The sequence below is a fragment of the Penicillium rubens genome (assembly GCF_028828025.1).
Source record: "Penicillium rubens strain IBT 27055 chromosome Unknown utg000003l_segment0_segment0, whole genome shotgun sequence".
Classification (NCBI taxonomy): Eukaryota; Fungi; Ascomycota; class Eurotiomycetes; order Eurotiales; family Aspergillaceae; genus Penicillium; species Penicillium rubens.
The window spans coordinates 2352496-2370257 of NW_026890601.1; the positions used below are offsets into that span (position 1 = coordinate 2352496).

Sequence of the window (17762 nt, forward strand, 5' to 3'; positions counted from 1 at the left end):
GATAACCATATGAATTTCGTTCTGGATCTGCATTGTAAGAGCATATTGGGAAATATCACGGCAGATTTGCAGCAGACTGATCACGTAGTAAACTGATAGCTGCACCTAACGACCTTTCACTGATCCTCCCCCTTCCGTTTCACTCTCGATTTTTTTTTTTTTTTTTTTTTTTTCTATTTTTCTCAGCCTTGGAATAACCTGCTGCTTTGTCATCTTTAGGTCCCCCCGGGGCCCCGGGCCAGCTTAGCTGTCTCTCGGGTGCCTAGTTCTTCGCAATCTTCTGCTAACCCGAAGCCTGGGTTGCTTCATCGCCCGTTGGTCCTCGCTTAGGCTGTCCCTCAGATTCCTGCTTCTTCGCAACATTCTGGTCACCCGAAGTAGTCTGGTTTGCTTGGCTGTCTGTTGCTCCCAGGCTGGGCTGTCCCTCGGCTTCCTGGCTCTTCGCACTCTTTCGTCCGTCCACAGTCTGGACTCCTTTGTCGTTCGTTGGTCCTCCCTTGGGCTGTCCCTCGGATTCCTGATTCTTTGCAACCTTCTGTCCATCCGAAGTTTGGGATTCTCTCTTGGCCATTTCCTTTTCCACATACTCCATTGTCTTCTTGACAAACTTCTGGATGAGCTCCGGCGTGATAGGTGTCTCGGCTCCTTTCTCAGCTTGTTCCTTCGCTATCTGCTTCTTCACGCTCTTCATGAAATACTCCATAGCCTGGTCGTCTTTCTCGGCTTGCTCCTTCTCTAACTTTTCCTTTTTCTCCTTGAGAATCTTCGCGATGACCTCCGGCTTGATAACGGGCTTGATCCTTTCCGGATTCTGGAAATATCCAATAGTTCGTTCAAGGGCCTGGTGAGGGGTCTCAAACAAGGGAATGTTGCGGGGTTCGTTGCTGAGGCGCATGGGGCGTGGCTCTCCCCGGATCCCCTTTTCCTCGTCCGTCAGCGGATTCGGATCCACTAAGTCTAGCAAGTCTTTGATTTCCTCCATGTCCCAGCCGAACCTCTCAAGGGTATGGATCATCTGCCAAACAGCATCCATGACAGTCTGGCCCGGCCCGATAACCCAGGATATTTCGTGCGCCATCATGTGCATAGCCCACTCGGCCGGGGTGGGCTCACGAGGGCGCATAATAGAGTCCTTTGCCCGGCGGCGCGCGACCTCCTCCTCGTCGGGGATGTATTTAATGGGGGCGGGCTCCACGTAGTCCATCATCCAGTCATTGTACATGAACTTGTAGAAACTTGGCAAGACTGACAGGATCTCGTCGAAGTAGTACTGTCCGAAGTTTGTCTCATAGACGTCCGAGATGATCTTCATGCCGGGCAAGATATAGGGAAACAAGGCAGGTTCGACAAGAAATTCAAAGTCGTAGGTCGGGGCAAAACCAGCATCCCAGTCGACCTTCTCCCAAGGAGCGAGGTCAAAGGGACCTCTAGCGGGATCACGGAATTCCTTGGCTCGAATCTTGCCCACTGGGCCAAGATCGGGGGCCATCTCCCTGTAGAGTCCGATGGTTTCCTCGCTAGGCTCTTCCACAGAGATGACCTCAAACCCATCGATATCTGGAACCTTCTTGGCTTTGGTCATGTCGCGGTCAGCGAGAAGCTTGAATTTGCGAGCAGTCCGATCATTTCCAGCAATGGCAACGCCATATTTGACGGCTTTGCGAGCCATTTCAATGGTGAAGACCTTTCCATCGAAATGTCGAACATTTTCCCAAGCCTCGGGGTCATGCACGTCCCCGAAATAAGAGCCCCCAAACAGCACGGAGCAGCCGCGGTTGAAGTCTCCGGGGCCGCCATGATGGACAAGTTGCTGGTTCATCCACAACTCTTTGGCAGCCCGATCACAGGTTCTTCGAGCTTCCTCAAGATCCTCCTTCTGCTCGGGGCAAACGTCGTGGTAGAGGAGGTAAGTGAAGAAATTCTTCATCGTATCAGTGCATAGTTTGATCTCCTCCTCAGTATCAGGATTGTAGTGACCCATGTAGAATCCAGTTCTGTCAACTAAGTTAGCATCCGTGACTATTCAAATAGGTGTTCATATGTTTCAACACGCACAGGTAACCAGTGGCAACGTTGTTGAACGAGATTGGATATGGCTTTCCCCTCTTGGGAAAGATCGCCGTGGTGCAGCGAGCTTGCATTGCCTCTTCTTTGGTCATTTCCTTCAATTCCGAAGGAGTCACTCCCTGGGAATGATTGGGGCCCACACTGACACCGCCATACTGCAGGTACTTGAGAAAAACTTTGCGTCTGTAGGGTTCAAGTCGTCGCTTATACAGGAAGCGCTTGATGCCCTCGTCAATCCGACTAGATAGGTCACATTAGTGGTGTTGTCTTGTAATAATTGAATGAAAGTCTTACTCAAGAATGGGCAAAGCACTATGATGAAAAGTTAGTTACGTACTGTCTCAGTTAGGGATATGTAAGTGTACATACGGATCATAGATCGACTTGTTCTCCTCGGCCTCCTTTGGAGTCATTGGTGCATCGGCATAGAAGGGTTCAAATCCCGAGGGTGCGTTCTATAAAGGCTGTTAGACAAAATATGGCCGGACAATCGTTAATTTTACTGCCTTACCTGCCCTCTCTGACTCTTGGGGCGTCTCTTATTCTTCTTCTTTTTCTTCGACTTCGAAGAAGAACCATCGTCAAGTTCCACGTTTGCGAGAACCCTTTCCTCATCGGGATCGTGCTTGAACCCAATCTTTGGTGCGTTCTCCGAGTTTGGACCGTTGTTCACATTGGAGGTGTCCGTAGTGCTCTCTGGCTCTTTTGTGACGACGGCGGCATTAGTTGTTTTCGGCGAAGCGCCTCCAATGTCAGCACCAGCGTGAACTAGGGAGGCATGCTTGTTTGACTCCTGGCACAGACCAGTCAAAGGCTCCTCAATCTGAGAGTAGGATCAGTATATCTTTTGCAATAGTGAAGGGATTGGGACCTGGTTTGATGGAGTTGGGGCACTCACATTATGCTCAGTCTTGGATGGGACCTCTGACTTCTTGGGCTCTGGCTCCGCAAGAGTGGCTGAATCGAGAAAAGTAACACGAGCATGCTTAACGGACGAACGCTGGGACTTGGAACTCGACTCCGGAGAGGAAGTGAAGGAACGTTCCTTGGTAGCTTCGGCATGCTCTTCGTCCTGGACGGTGAGACCAGGGTTACCTGTAGCACAGTCGCCAGTCATGGCTTCGATATGCTTTGTGTGCTCCTCAGAGCCACTAGAAGTTAGCGACTGATTAGCTGTAGACAAATCGTCTTCGCGGGTAGGCTCAGGACTTTTATCCATGATGAACGATGAAGGTAAGGAGGGTTGAAAGGATGAAGTTTCCGTGTTGCGAGAAACGAGAGTGAACGTTGGAAGAGAGAGAGAGAGAGAGAGAGGGAGAGAGAGAGGGAGAAGAGGAAAGATCAAAGCAGAGAGATGGGACTTAATGGCAAGTGAACTGGAAGGATCAATGTTTGCTCAGCGATGCTTAGTCGTGATTAACCTCATAGAGAGAGTAGACAATCAATGAATTACGTCTCTTCCGCTTTTATAAGATGATTCACAATTTACTAAATTAAAAGGTAAAGAGTATATTAAATAAAAAAAGAAAAAAGCTACATATGGACGTTAAATGGATAACTTATTGAGACATACGGAGTATAGAGCGTTGATATAGATACGGAGTTAGGGCCGAATGACATCGCTTATCCCGTGTTTCGCGTCTCGGCTGAAATCATGCCATTTCCAATCTCACTTCTTCCTCATATATTTGAATCACTCACCTCTGCATTCTCTATGTCAAGTTAAAACTACCCGTGGACCTCCACACCTCAGGGTTACTCCAATTCTTTTGGGTCCGGAATACGTTGTAGACCCCTTCAAGTCATAAAGTGGCCGCATCAAAATGTCTCCGAAATCAGAAAGTCGGAAGGCACCTCAACTAGCTGGCGAGGATCTAGTCCCTTTTGACCATGCTGCTGCTGGACAGTAAGTGTCACACCCCCGCTCTGTTCTGGCGCGACGTCACGCACGAATTAGCCTAACCGGGTCCGCGAAAGAAAACCAACCACGGCGGACTTGGACGCGATATCAGATCTACAGCAGCCATGCTAACTAGACCTTTTTATCCAGTGATGGTGTACGCTGTACGTCTTCTGGCGCCCTGATCGCGAAACCATGCACGCGGCAGGAGGTAGAATTCTACGAATCAAGCGCGCTCCACCCAGCACTCCGGGAGTTTATGCCCCTCTACATGGGATCCCTCTCATCTTCCGAGCAACAGCAACCGCAGGCGATTGCTGCCGCCCGAGAATCCGGCGTCCTTCCCCTCCCGAACTCCGGCGACGTATCCACCGATTCCTCCCGTCCTAGCCAACCAATGTCGCACACAACCACCGCGCACGAAGACGGCACTGTCCCGGCCAAGGAAGAAGCAGCATGGGTTCCTTCTGGGGGCAAGGAAATCGATACTGGCTTGTCGATCGTTCTGGAGAACATCGCCTGTGGGTTCCGGCGCCCGAACGTGCTAGACGTTAAGCTCGGCGCGCGTTTATGGGCTGACGATGCGCCGCTCGAGAAGCGGAAAAAGCTTGATGCTGTCTCCAAGGAAACGACTAGCGGCAGCGTTGGATATCGCATCGCGGGCATGAAAGTCTGGACTGGCCATCATGGGGAGACCGATGAGGGCGAGCGGACAAATCCGTATGCTACGAAATACGAGGGTGCAGAGGGCAAAAAGGGTGAGGTCATTGAGAAGGATGGCTATCGGCGATATGACAAGTGGTACGGTCGCTCTTTCAATGAGAATAATGTCAAGCAAGGCTTTGAGACTTTTCTTGCTGGCGCAAAGGTGGGCAAGATAAACCGATCAAAGATGGTCGCCCAGCGCTTGGCGCAAGAATTGAAAAATTTACAACGGGTTCTAGAATCCGAGGAGAGCCGGATGTACTCTGCAAGTGTGCTGGTGGTCTACGAAGGGGATGTAGAAGCGATGGAGCACGCAATTGAAGAGGAACAAAAAGCCCCAGCACCCCGTTCTCAGGAAGAAGAGGATGACGACGATGATGAGGAATTTGAACTTCCCGAAGAAGCCTTCGAGCTGGTCAATGTCCAGCTTGGTGATGGGATGCCTCAACAAGCTATCAACATCAGCATTGATCCCCAAACAATGCAAATACCCGAGGACGACGACGAGGAGGACGAAACTCCTAAAGTCCATGCCCTCCGCCTGATTGATTTCGCACATGCCAGTTGGACCCCTGGGCAGGGCCCGGATGAGAATATTCTCAAAGGGGTGCGCAGTCTTGTCAAGGTGTTTGAAGAACTGGCAGAGTGAAACGGAGTATAGAATTGCATGTGCCCACAGTTGCTGGCGGCCGTTGGGTGCGCTACCACCTTGCAGTTCTTGCTTTGTTACGTTCTGTCCAGGTTAGTTACATATGTAGATGATATATCATTTTATGGCAACCAATTTATTGCATTCATTCCTTTCCCTTGGTAACTAGTAGGTATTTACGCAGGGCCGCAGTAGGTACCAAATTGCTGACATAATCCTGCCGAGACTTCGACATCGATCTTCAACATCGCGGAATCGCAGCTGCGGAAATCCTCAAGCCCAAAATGTTCCCCACACGTGCCCTTTTCGGCCGGTCGGTCTGGAAAGGTGAGTCTCATCAGATATAGAAGATCTCTATTCCAGGATCAATTCCTAGGAAACCACACGCTTACACTTGTGACAGGCCCAAACATCGTCCCGTACGTGACATCCAATCCATGCCGAACAGAAACCAAACCCGCCCTATCTTCAATCCGAGACAATATTCTCATAGTGGGAATATATCATACTGGAACAAAAAGCTGACTCGATGGTCCAAAACAGTCTTCCTCTTCCACGCACCCTTCCCCCTCCACCCAACACTCCCCCGATCCGCACCACGAAACGCGCAGCAACCATCCTGCCGAACTTTGTCGGCCTGCGATTTGCTGTGCACAATGGCAAGACATACGTCGAGATCCAGGTGACAGAGGAGATGGTCGGACGGAAGCTTGGAGAATATGTTGCGTATGTATACATCTTTCTACGCCTGTTCAGCATGAGCATGATGGGCAGGTTCATGTCCGGGATGATGTACTGACATTCCAACTGCTATATAGGACCCGCAAGCGCTTCACATACAAGCAGTCTAAGAACAAATAAACGGTTCGCATGATCACTTGGTGCAGATGCCTCTTTGCGCTAGGGGAGCTGCATTGCATCTCTTTATTTTGCCACACTATGTACAGATATATCATTGGATTCTATGTGACATTAGCTGCTTTTGGGTCGGAGTTCAATACACATTTCTTTTTTCCTAGATGCAAACCATAAACTGCGAAGTGCAATGCGACTTGTATACGTCAATACCCAAACATAGAACCTACAGGAAGATAAATATGTCAATGTCCTATTAATCCACGGATTCTGATGCACGTTTCTGGGCCAGCAATACATGGGAAATGTTTCATATCATTCCACGATAGTTTCTGTAGCATTGCATACATAGATTCTAGTAATCAAAGAATCCTCAAGAAAAAAGATAACGCCATCCATTGGATCCGCCCAACCACCAGCCCAGACTAGCAATGCAGTCATGATCCCAGGTCACTCAAGACCACGGGCACACCTAAACGCCATGAGCCCGTAAAACGCAAAAGACAAACGATGATAAAAAGGGCAAATAAAAACCAGGCACAAATGACTGACCCCCCGAAGCTCAAATCTCCATCACTGTACTACCTGTAGAACTCGCCTCGCTTCACACTGACTCCGTATTCCGAAACAGCCATTCCTAGGTCCTCCATGGTCAACACCGTGCGTCCCTGGCCAGAACCACCGGAACCACCACCTCCAAATCCAGGCCGCTGGATACCGAGATGAGTGCCAGATTTGCTACTCTTGCCGCCATCGCCGCCAGGAGCTGGGGCACCGCCTGCGCCAGCCGGAGCATTGAGACCAGCCGCAGCTGCTAGACTGCCGATGGGGTTGTTTGCGGAGGAGCTGTTTGAGGCGCGGATGCGGGCGAACTGGTACGAGTCCGCTGCGATGTCTGAGACGAACTTTTGCGCTGCGAGTGCCAGGAGTCGTGCCAGGTGAGGTGGGGTTTGGCCGGGGCCTGTGCCTGGTGGTGGGAGACCAGCGAGAGTGAGGTAGTGGGCAGTGACTGCATCGGGAATCTGGAGATCGAAGGTCAGTCTTCTTGCTTTTCCTTGTCTGTCTGATACATCTTGTGTTTCGTGTCGTGGGTCTTGCTTTCACATGCTTGAATCTTGGGGTAGATCGATGGTGGCGGAAATGTCGTTGTCCACCGTGTGACCATGCGATCAGGGAAGCTCAGAGAGACTACAGCCTGGTTTCAGAGGTGACTTACAATTGGAGCATAGTCATCCATCTTGCCGAGGAACTCGCGCAAGCTTGTTTCCTTCTTGGAGGGTTCTGGCGCGGGGGCCATGGGATCTTGGCCAGGCGCGTTGGCGTTGGCGTTCGCTCCGGTCTGGTTCTCAGTGTTCATCTCGACGTCTTTTTCGATGGAAGCATCAAGATCAGGCTCGGTTTTGATGATATCTTCAGATTCGGACGGAGGGGGATGGTCTTGTGATCCGTTCTGAGGTATGGATTGGGGAAGTTGCGATGTTTGAGAGTCGGCCATGTTGGGCAAATATCGGCGGGAAACCCCTGCAAGTTCCTCTTACTCCAAACTTGGGCTGCAGACTTCCAAGTACAAGGCCAATCAATGGCGATTATACGTCCGTTTAGTTATAGGGAGATGAAAGTGACACGGGTAGTGCACGGGCCATCTGGACGGCCCTTTTTTACCTTCGACTACTCCCGTATGTTGTCTGTACTTGGACGCAGATTATATACAGTACATGGAATCTTCAATCTATCTACATATATCATATATATACAGATATACAGAGACGTTTCATTTCTTCATTATCATTCATTTCAACCTATCACTATGTACTCATACAATTGGAATGCAATAAAAGCAATCGCCCAATCCGGCGCAATGTCGCAATCCCATAGTAAAACAAATGTGGTTCCCGAAGGAACAAATATCAATCCAGACCTAGACTCCGAAAAACGAAATTGCAAATCCCAAGATCTCATGACGAATCTTGCGGATGAAAAGCTAAATCAAGATAAATGGTTGGTTGACAATCATCTACTGTCCCAACTGCATGTGGGGATCGATGTGGTCAGGAGTTGGCTGAGCATGCTGCTGAGGGTACTGACTTCCATGTACCTCCTGGCTCAGAGTCTGCATGAGGTTCTGCTCTGCGGTTTGATCAAACACGGATTGGCTATTGGCATCCGGTGGAAGGCTGGGCGAGGCGGACATATCATGACCCGACACGGGTGCCCCATGGGCTCCAGCAAGCGCCATCATACCCTTAATTCCTTCCACATGAGCCTTGTCTTCTTCGCCCTGCTTCTTTTGTCTTTCACGGGCTTCCCGCTTGGCTGCCTGGGCGGGAGCACGGGTTTTCAATTCACCAGTAACAAACTTGAGGTAGTATGGTACCTCAATCCCACTCTTCAAGAAGAAGAGCTTCAAGTTGCGAGCCTTGTCCTTCAGCTGAACTTGGTTGCGATCCTTCAGGGCTTCGCTGATCGTTCCACCAGGCCCAAACATAGCAAGAATCTGACTCCAGTGGGGACCCTTGACGCGATCCAGGCCGGCCATCAACGCATTCTCTTCTTCGGTAGTCCAAGGTCGACGTTGACTGGGAAGACCAGATTTGCGGCTAGTCGGAGAAGACTTGGCGGACGCGGCCATCCGGGCGCGTTCGTAGAGGACCTGAGTGGGCTGGGACTGAGAGTAATGGGGGATTCCCGGCATGTATCCATGGTTGGAGGACATGCCATTCGCCCTGGCTTGCATAGCTTGTGCTGCATTGGGGTTGTATTGCTGGAAGGTGGCCTGTAATGGGCTCTGCTGGAAAGTCAAGGGAGAGGCATGTTGTGTTTGATAACCTCCAGGGGGGTGGGACTATGATATTGTTGGTGAGTCGGCTGCGGTTGTTGCGCGGCAGTGTAGCCATGAAGATACTGGTTCTCGGGTTGGCTCGTCTGCGGCTGCGGCTGCTGCTGTTGTGGCGGTGGTGGCGGCTGCTGCTGCGGCTGTTGGTTCTGTTGATGCTGGGGTTGCTGCGGCAAAGGCGATGGACTAGCCTGAGACTGAGACTGTTGGGGCTGTTGTTGATGCTGTTGCTGTTGCTGTTGCTGCGACTGCTGCTGAGAGCGTCGGAGGCCATGGCCCTGTAGGGCAATCTGCGCAGCTCGGGCAGCACGAGCGACAAGGTCGCCATGCATGTTCCGGTCCACCGGGACTTCGACTTGTTGGTTCAGTGAGAATTGGCCCTGGTGGGTGGTGTTGGGTGACTCGTGAGCATCGCCATTTGAACTTGACGGCTGACGTCCCTTGACAGGTTTCTTTCCCTAGATGACATTAGTAGAAGCACAACATTTGAGAAAACATAAAGGCAACAAACGAACCTGTTGGGTATTGATGGCGTCAAAGTTCTTCGAAATGTAGGAGCTAAGATCTCGGAGGAAATCCTCCCAGTGGTACTTGTCGGGCAGGGCATTCAGCGCTTCCTCGTTGTTGATCTCATTGAGAAGGATATCACGGCGTGAAGTGAGACGGTTCACGAAATCTGTTTCAGATGGTGCCAGCTGTCGGGTACCAGGGCGTCTAGCCAGCAAGCGCTGTTCCATATCGTCCGGGAACAGATTGTAGAGGAGCTGCGTACGGGTGAGGGATTTGTTATGCATGGCTGCGATGAAAGCCTGTGTCTTCAGTTCGAGGTACAGAGCACCTTGAACCTTCAGTAAACGACCACCTTCCGGGACAAAAACGTCTAGGAAATGGTCGTTGAGGTCAGCAAACCCAATTTCCTGAGATCCGAAGATACTCGAGACAAAGGACGCTAGGTTCGCTTTGCGAATGACATCAATTTGGGAAGCGTCGGTGATTTCAAGGTCCGTAGGCTGAAGGAACGAGTGCTTGACCGTGTAGACTCGCTTTGTGTGATCGAACAAGGAGCGCATGGTGGCATATGCTTGGCCATTTTCGGAGTCAGGTTCGGACACCATAGCAGTGAGATCTTGGTAGCTGTTCTTGGAAAGGAACGACAAGATCTGCGTAGACTAGGAAGTAATGGTAAATGTTAGCAGACCGAGACCACATACATAGTATCGATCAACTCACGAGATTATCCAGGATAGGGAGACTCTGAATCTTGAGGTGAGAGTTGGCCTTGAGGAAAGCAAAACCTCTGGCTCCCGGGAAATCGTTCGACGGCGGTAGTTCTTGAGGTCCCATTGCGACGGTTTGCTCCTGACGCTCTGTGTGATCCATTATCTCAGAAATGATGGTGGCCACGTCGGGATTGAGATTAGAAGTACCATCCTGGGTGGTCGCAAGCCCGGTAGCGGCATCATGGGTGTCATGAGTGCCATGCTGAAGAGTTTGGTTTACATTATGATCGGTTTGCTCGACGGTGTCAATAACGCCTTCGCCGAGGGCCGAAGCCAATTCTTCTTCGATTTTGTGACCAGGGCCATGCTGATCGGCCATCAAGATGACTTCGTCGGGTAGAGAGATATCACCGTCGGGACCGTCGCCTGTACGACGCTTTTTGGCAGCCGGAGGCGAGCCATGTTCCTCATCATCGAAGGAATGGGGGACTTTTTGATCTATACAAATTCAAATGATAAGTATTGGACTCCAAGGTCATGTAGAGGTCCATTGGCGGTGAGGATAATAGGTATGGATGGTGGTCGAGGCTGGTGAACGGGACGATCGGATGAGGCACTTGAAGGGAACACTTACCAATGTCACCTCCATCGGAAGGGAAGGGGGGAAAGTCAGATGTTTCCTGACCATCGAATGATGGCCGCGCGCCTCGAGTCTCGACCATTTGGACGAAGCGCCTGCCTGGGGTCGGGGTATCAACTTCCGAGAGCAGAAATGAGGGCTTAGGGGTAGGGCGCATTTGTAGGGCTTGCGGAAGAAGATGGAGGAGCGAAAAGAGGATTTTTCTGCCGGGCGGTGCAATTTCTGAGAAGATGGATGGAAGCGTGGATATGAAAGAAAGTGTGCGTGGATGAAATTGAAGAAAGGTAGATGACGAAGAGAAAAGGAAAATATTTGGTGCAGGGTGCGTGGCTTAATTTATTTGCGTGCGTGAGCTTATGTCGTGAAGCAGGTACCTCAGGTATCCGGCATTATCAGATCTGCGGGGTTCTTGCCGGTGTAATGGAAGGCGGTGTGGTGGAAACACCGTCCGCCTTCGAAAATCCATACTATAGATAGTTACTGTATGTAGTTAGCTAGTATGCGAGAATCATACCATTACCGACCCATCAACTGCTCCATCGAGTATATAAAGAACTGGTATCATCTCTGGGGACCTTATTTGTATATCTGCAATCTTGACAGCGTTATCACCGCATTTTGACAGAACATCAGGATTTAGACCAACGATCTCTGGGGCCACTGAGGATGGTCAGATTTCGGTCGGTCAACTCTCCAGGGTCAATCTTGGTGGATTTGCTTGGATTGGAAAAAAATACCACATCGATGGTAGATATCATCACATTTTCTCTTTCTCACATTTAGAAAAACCTACGGTACCTGTATACATATATTTTGTGCCTCACTTAGGGCTAGTGCCGTTTTAAGACTAACGTACTATCTACCCTCGAGCCGTTTTGTTCACGGGTGATGTCTAACTACATGTACACTCACTAGTTACTTAGTTATAATACTTTGAGTATCGTAATTCCATCATATGTGTTATTACCTTCAATTACTAGTGTGTCACCTGGGAATGGATATGTAAACCGACGTATATGAAAGTTCCATGGACTCCCGAGCGGATAATTTGTGCGCGTCATCAACCCTATTTCACCAGGGTATTGCGTGCAACCTTGATACCAATATGAATCAAATCGAGCTGTGGTGCATACCCACACATTAATCCAACCTTGGAAGATTCGGTCATGACATTTTCTGAATCCATAGATCAAATGAAGTTATAACTGAGTAATATATATATTGTGTCTGACCTGCGAGATCGTCGACTCTAACCGATATCTTCTGCGAGATTATACCTCTTAGGAGACCCTCAGATATCCTTTTGTTTCGCTTCTTATAGGTCATTTTCTATGACAAACTCCGAAATTGATTTCTATGTATGCTTAATGTCGTCAAGATTCAGCTATTCCCTGCCATCCGGAGAATCCGAAAGCTTACAGTGGCTTCAGTTTTGATATTTGCGAATAGAAAGCCAGTATGTCTACTTGCAGTAGTACCAGTTTCCGAAAGCGGATATCTCATTGTCTGGTTCCCTAGCATGGCAGCCCTAGCACTAGAATAATAGTCGAGGTCTAGACCATGGTGGTCCGAGTCTCTTTACTACAAAGAGGTCGCCCCCGTAATTTGTAGAGCAAGTCACAATCCAGTCAAGCATTGCTGTTCTTGGGTGCTTGAAGACCACACTGATGTACGGCCTATCCATCGCTCTCCTGGCCCTGCAGGGGTTGGTGGTCTCAGCCCAAGACTTTCACCCCATTGAGAAAGTGTGGGGAGTCTTTGCTTTTACTGTCCACGGAGACAGCAAGCCCAGTGCACTCGCCAGATCTCAAACCTTGACCGACTATGGAGCCAACGAACTTGCCGCGGCGGCATCGAATTTCCGCTATCGTTATGTATCTGGGGGCTCTGATACTGTAATCCAGAACTTATCCCCGACCATTTTGGACTCAAACGATGTGGACGTGCTATCGGCAACGGACCAGAAAACCGTTGGCTCTGCACAAGCATTCATGCAGGGTCTATACCCACCGCTAGGCTCAATGAACATACCGAGTAGCCAAGTTGCGAACGGATCTTTTGCACAGGCGCCATTGAACGGATATCAATATCCTCGGATTGTCACAGTCGGCGAGGCAGACCCTCAGTCTATCCTGATTGAAGGACAAGCAATGTGCGACATGTATGATGCCGCCGAGGGCGAATATCGGGCCAGCGACGAAGTCCAGGGTATCACGCGAGATACCGAAGCCTTTTATAGGAAACTGTGGAAACTGGCTTTATCGGCAGTTTACGATGAATCGTCCGCAACTTACACAAATGCCGTTCCAATTTCGGAGTATTTGGATTATGAAGTTGTGCACAATGACAGCTTATTGGAAAGTCTGAATCATGCCGACATCCTTCGTGCCCGCTCGCTAGCCGACCAGTACATATGGAGCACAAATCGCCAACAATCATCTTCCAGCGGGTCTATGATCGGAGTAGTCAGTCCGATTGCGGGGCAGACTTTGGCATCGAGCATTCTAGAAGCCTTCGATCTGAACATCCAGGAAGGTGGCATGCGGCAGAAGATGACCCTGTTATTCGGTGGCGATGAGCCAGCTGTTGCCCTGTCATCTCTGGTGGGACTTGCAAACCAGCATCAACCCAACTTCTTCTCCCGCCTGGTACGAGGCGGCTCGTTTGTTTTCGAGCTGTACAGCTTCGAGGACAGCAGCAACTTGTATCCATCCTACCCTGGAATCGACAATTTGTATGTGAGGTTCTTACTTCACAATGGTACCGACAACACCACCAAATTCGAACCGTACTCCCTCTTTGGACACAGTCCCAGTCGTGCTTCAATCCCATATACTGAGTTCCACTCCGAGCTGGAGACATTTGCGGTGGCCTCGACCCAAGAATGGTGCCTTCGCTGTAACGCTGAAACTGTGTTTTGCAATGGAGTGTTAGATCAGAGTGAATCACAGAAAAAGAAGGACAGAAGTATGGCTCCCGCTTTAGCTGGGGTAATTGGTGCTGTTACAACGCTTGCTGTCATTGCATTCGTGGGAATCGTTTTGATCCTTATTGCTCGCGTGCGCAAGGGAAAACCTCCCAACAAAGGAAGCCTGGGAGGGTTCAAAGGCCCTGGGAAACTTGCCAGTGATGCCGATCTGTCATTCAGCGAACCCATATGGAGAAATTCTAAGACCGACAATTCACAACCATCAAGTGGTCTCGCCGCTGGAGTTGGAGTTGCTGTACATGGCCATGAACGCACCGGGAGCTGGGAGATGGGCCAGGGCAGGAAAGAGATCGAGCATATTCAGCCGGATGGCATGGAAGCGAGGTCGCCTTTTGCGGAGCATGAAGAGGATTGGGTTGTGCACAGTGGCCTTCAGCCTGTGAAAGTCAGAGAGAGTGTATAAACTGTATGATGTCGTCGCCGAGAAATGATTATGTCGTCGCTGTGCTTTTAAATCAAACCCTTTTTCCGTTTGTCGAACCTGTTCTTCTAACTCTTCCTTCCTCGAGCATCTCTATCGTTCAGGGTTACTGGCGCCAATATCGACGCGTGATCAGACGCGTCGTCGACTTGTATGCCTCGTGACCCATAATATTCTGAATAGCTTCGAGGCTTCGTTCCTTCTTCAAATCCTGCACTTTCCATCCGAATCACCTTCACAGCATCATATTTTCATCGAATCCATTCGTTTCAAAGTTTCCTTTGTTCTTGACAGGTAAATATTTCGTCCATATGAACAAAATGAGGTATAACCTGCCAACACTGCTGGCATTGTGCCAGGACACAGGTGTGCACTGCAAGTGGACTAGCGAAGCAAGACACTGTAAGCTTCCCTTTGTGATGATGCTTGTGATCAATGATCTTCTGCAAAGGACAAAGGTTCGGTTGTGCCGCTGGTGTGAACTGGCTTCCAGTACAGCAAGCGGAGCTGTCAATGTGTCTCAGAGCCATCGACAATGCATAACAGCGAATAGAACCTTGCTAACCATCGGCATAGGCAGGCGAGCGCGTCCTGATCAAAGCAAGAAGCCTATCCTTTCAGAGAACCCTAGGAACCGGCCGACTCGAGAGTCGGCCAGGTCATCGCGACCGAACAAAAATCCAGCATTGAAACCCTCCAAGAACCGCCCGACCCGTAACAACAACAAGACCTTTGAGCCTGTGTTCTCCACGAGGGACGCAGGATTTGCCCAATTTCTGAAAAAGCATACTTCCCCGAAACACCAGCGAGTCACAGCTGGGGGAAGAATCGTTCCAATGGAGCCACCAAGGTCACCCCGTCTTGATGGCCCATCAGCTGCACCAACGGCTGAAGCGAATGACGAACCCATTGTTTCACATGTCTTTGTTGATGATCAACTGAGGACTGGTGGGCAGAACGGAGCACAGGAAAACTTGACAATCATCCGTTCTTCCACAGCGTCCGATAATAACTTGCATGAGTCGCGTTCGCCTTTGCCTGCAAGCACATCCCACTTCGCAGTTACCACCGATTCACGGAACTTGAGTGTTTCCCAGGCAATGGAAGCAAACATTCCATATGCCGAACACTTTGAGTACCAACCATTAGACGAAGATGATTCATCGTTCGAAGATGATCAAGACTTCGGAGGTGTTGCTCGCCGGAGTCCAACGGAAGTGCAGCATTATGAGACCATACCTGAGGCCCAGGAGCGCCGACTACGATGGTACTATATCGAGGCTCTTATCAATTTTCAAGATTTTGCAATTGCGCAGATGATGTCGTTCGCTAGCCCGGTTGATATTCTCCCAGGTTGCGACTTTTATGTCCAATATGTACGAGTGGCGTGGACATACGGCCTTGGTTCGATGTTTGAGGCCAGGGAGCGACTGATGGGCAAACTCCGGTACCATGAAATGTACCTGGAAGAGCTCAACGAATTCATTGCAATGGACCCGGTGATCCCAGCTGGCGATACTTGTTATCGATTGCGTGTTTACAACACCAATGAACGGGCAAGAGTGCTCAACGCTCTTGATCACTATCAGATGCTCGCAGAGGCGACTCTCACGAACACTGTCAATAACTCAGGAGATGCTACCGTCGAGCCAGCCCATCAAGATGAACCCGGAAGAACGATGCATGATGGTTCACATGGTAACCTGTCGACTGATGGTACCAATGAGGTTGTGCGTCCCAAGATCTCTCGTGGGGTCGATATTATTGACCCTAACACTGGCCATCCCATCCAATTCCAGCGGGAACAATCAACAGCCACAAACAACATCCGGAATGGGACAGGTCACACAAACAGGAACAACCCAGACTTTGGTAACATGCAGGTTGATGGAAGCTCCGAGTTGCTTATTCGTGATCATGGAAATGGAAATCGAAACAGGAGCAGAAGCAACTCACTTTTCGATCAGATTCCGGTTGATAGAAGATCAGACTTGTTTCATGAGGCGAGTGGAGCTAGCGGCAACTTGCCTGCAGGAAGCAATGACCCGCTCTTTGACACTAATAACCGATTGGATATTCACATTGATCCTGGAATGGGTTCTGAGACGGAAAACAATGAAACCATAGCATGGATCCCCCAGGAGACATGGACAGAACGTCGCCCGAGAAATGGAAGACGTGTCAGTAACACCTTGCCTCGGAATTTCGGCCGAAACATCAACAATTTGAGATCAGCATTGCATTCAATCACTGAAATCAACCATGAGGAGCACGCCATCGAATTGACTCGCACGGCTGAAAATGATGAGAGTCATACACCAGACCTCGCGTTTAGCGTGTAAGTTCTTTGTCTCAGGCCAGCAATTGGAGAATACTAACTCTAGACCCGCAGCGATGATCCGAATGGGCTTCACTTTCTTCAGAATGAGCACCGCAACGCATCAGTTTCAAGCGTTTTTGATGACGACCCACAGACGATTAGAGTCTCTAGCCCCGGCCCTGAAGTGAATGAGGAGATACTCTCAGAGCTCTCCTTTGATCGCCAGCACGGAAGTAGTGAGGTTTCGGATTTCCAAACACCTCTCATCCCATCCGACTTTTTTGATGTGCTTGTTGTAGACGTGGAAGGATCCAGAGAACGGAGGGGACGCCCCTCAACCCAACAATCAGAGGATGGCATGAACCACAGGTAAGTCCCACCCAAACCCGCATTTGAAGGTCTGTGCCTGACATATATTAGCTACAGCGGGAGTTTCACCATGACAATGAGCAGTTTCGAAGCAGATTACCCCGACGATATGTCAGACACACCACTATTGTCTCGGAATAGCCCATTCGGCAGGTATAGCCACTTATCCCGGAATAGCCCGAGCAGAGCGATCTCGAGATCGAGTGTCCGCCGGAGATCCCATGTACCTGTGGGTGGTCTTAGCAGCGTTGGTTCCCGTATGATCTCGTCGAGTCTGAATGCCCGTCGTCGACATGACGCACGTCAAAATGTCCGAAACGCCCGCCGCTCGCGCACGTCGAGATTGATTGATGACTTGAGAGACGAAGTACCCGCAACAATTGTTCTCGGTTTCGACGCGCCAGACACTCAGCAGCACACCGGGTACTTGCCAGTGTACTCGTCGCGGTTGATCAATGCCAGCGTCAGGCATACCGCTCCCGCCATTGTGAACATGAGCAGAATCAATGCGCATGCTCACAATTAGTTGATGCAACTATCGCTTTGGGCATTGGGCTTTGAGCCCAAGCCTATGTATGTGTTTCCGACGTTTCGACGATGTTTCAGAGAGAAAAGGCAGAGAAAAGCATGAAAATGAAAATGAAAAACATGGGCCAAGTTCGGGTCAAGGGGAGGAAGCAATATCGAGGGGATTGAAATGAGAATCTGTACGATATTATTATGTATGTATTTATATTCTTCCAAAGGAATGAAGTGTATGATTATCACGTGGTTGTACATTGTAGATGGTTATT

The 17762-nt window shown here is 49.9% G+C and overlaps 7 protein-coding genes across 7 annotated transcripts; 4 read left to right on the forward strand and 3 right to left on the reverse strand.

Annotated features, from left to right (window-relative positions):
- Positions 1-283: 283 nt before the first annotated feature.
- On the reverse strand, positions 284-3286 carry N7525_007102 (uncharacterized protein; the record flags this gene model as incomplete). The annotated part of the gene is made up of 6 exons (XM_002567630.1): positions 284-1994; positions 2056-2307; positions 2362-2379; positions 2437-2522; positions 2579-2890; positions 2966-3286. The coding sequence occupies 6 exons, from the start codon at positions 3284-3286 to the stop codon at positions 284-286; spliced, it is 2700 nt and encodes an 899-aa protein (XP_002567676.1).
- Positions 3287-3890: 604 nt separating this feature from the next.
- Positions 3891-5321, forward strand: N7525_007103 (inositol polyphosphate multikinase; the record flags this gene model as incomplete). The annotated part of the gene is made up of 2 exons (XM_002567631.1): positions 3891-3973; positions 4118-5321. The coding sequence occupies 2 exons, from the start codon at positions 3891-3893 to the stop codon at positions 5319-5321; spliced, it is 1287 nt and encodes a 428-aa protein (XP_002567677.1).
- A 284-nt stretch (positions 5322-5605) lies between these two features.
- Positions 5606-6182, forward strand: N7525_007104 (mitochondrial 37S ribosomal protein uS19m; the record flags this gene model as incomplete). Its single annotated transcript, XM_061213911.1, has 4 exons — positions 5606-5648; positions 5725-5740; positions 5865-6047; positions 6140-6182. 4 exons carry the CDS (start codon positions 5606-5608, stop codon positions 6180-6182), a joined length of 285 nt encoding a protein of 94 aa, XP_061068342.1.
- Positions 6183-6757: 575 nt separating this feature from the next.
- N7525_007105 (putative TFIID and and SAGA complex TAF10 subunit) lies at positions 6758-7671 on the reverse strand (the record flags this gene model as incomplete). Its single annotated transcript, XM_002567633.1, has 2 exons — positions 6758-7198; positions 7393-7671. The coding sequence occupies 2 exons, from the start codon at positions 7669-7671 to the stop codon at positions 6758-6760; spliced, it is 720 nt and encodes a 239-aa protein (XP_002567679.1).
- Positions 7672-8190: 519 nt separating this feature from the next.
- On the reverse strand, positions 8191-11026 carry N7525_007106 (uncharacterized protein; the record flags this gene model as incomplete). The annotated part of the gene is made up of 5 exons (XM_061213912.1): positions 8191-8964; positions 9003-9467; positions 9525-10178; positions 10240-10727; positions 10864-11026. 5 exons carry the CDS (start codon positions 11024-11026, stop codon positions 8191-8193), a joined length of 2544 nt encoding a protein of 847 aa, XP_061068343.1.
- A 1510-nt stretch (positions 11027-12536) lies between these two features.
- On the forward strand, positions 12537-14261 carry N7525_007107 (uncharacterized protein; the record flags this gene model as incomplete). The annotated part of the gene is made up of 1 exon (XM_002567635.1): positions 12537-14261. One exon carries the CDS (start codon positions 12537-12539, stop codon positions 14259-14261), a length of 1725 nt encoding a protein of 574 aa, XP_002567681.1.
- Positions 14262-14599: 338 nt separating this feature from the next.
- Positions 14600-17494, forward strand: N7525_007108 (uncharacterized protein; the record flags this gene model as incomplete). The annotated part of the gene is made up of 4 exons (XM_002567636.1): positions 14600-14681; positions 14856-16617; positions 16672-16968; positions 17020-17494. The coding sequence occupies 4 exons, from the start codon at positions 14600-14602 to the stop codon at positions 17492-17494; spliced, it is 2616 nt and encodes an 871-aa protein (XP_002567682.1).
- Between the last annotated feature and the right edge of the window lie 268 nt (positions 17495-17762).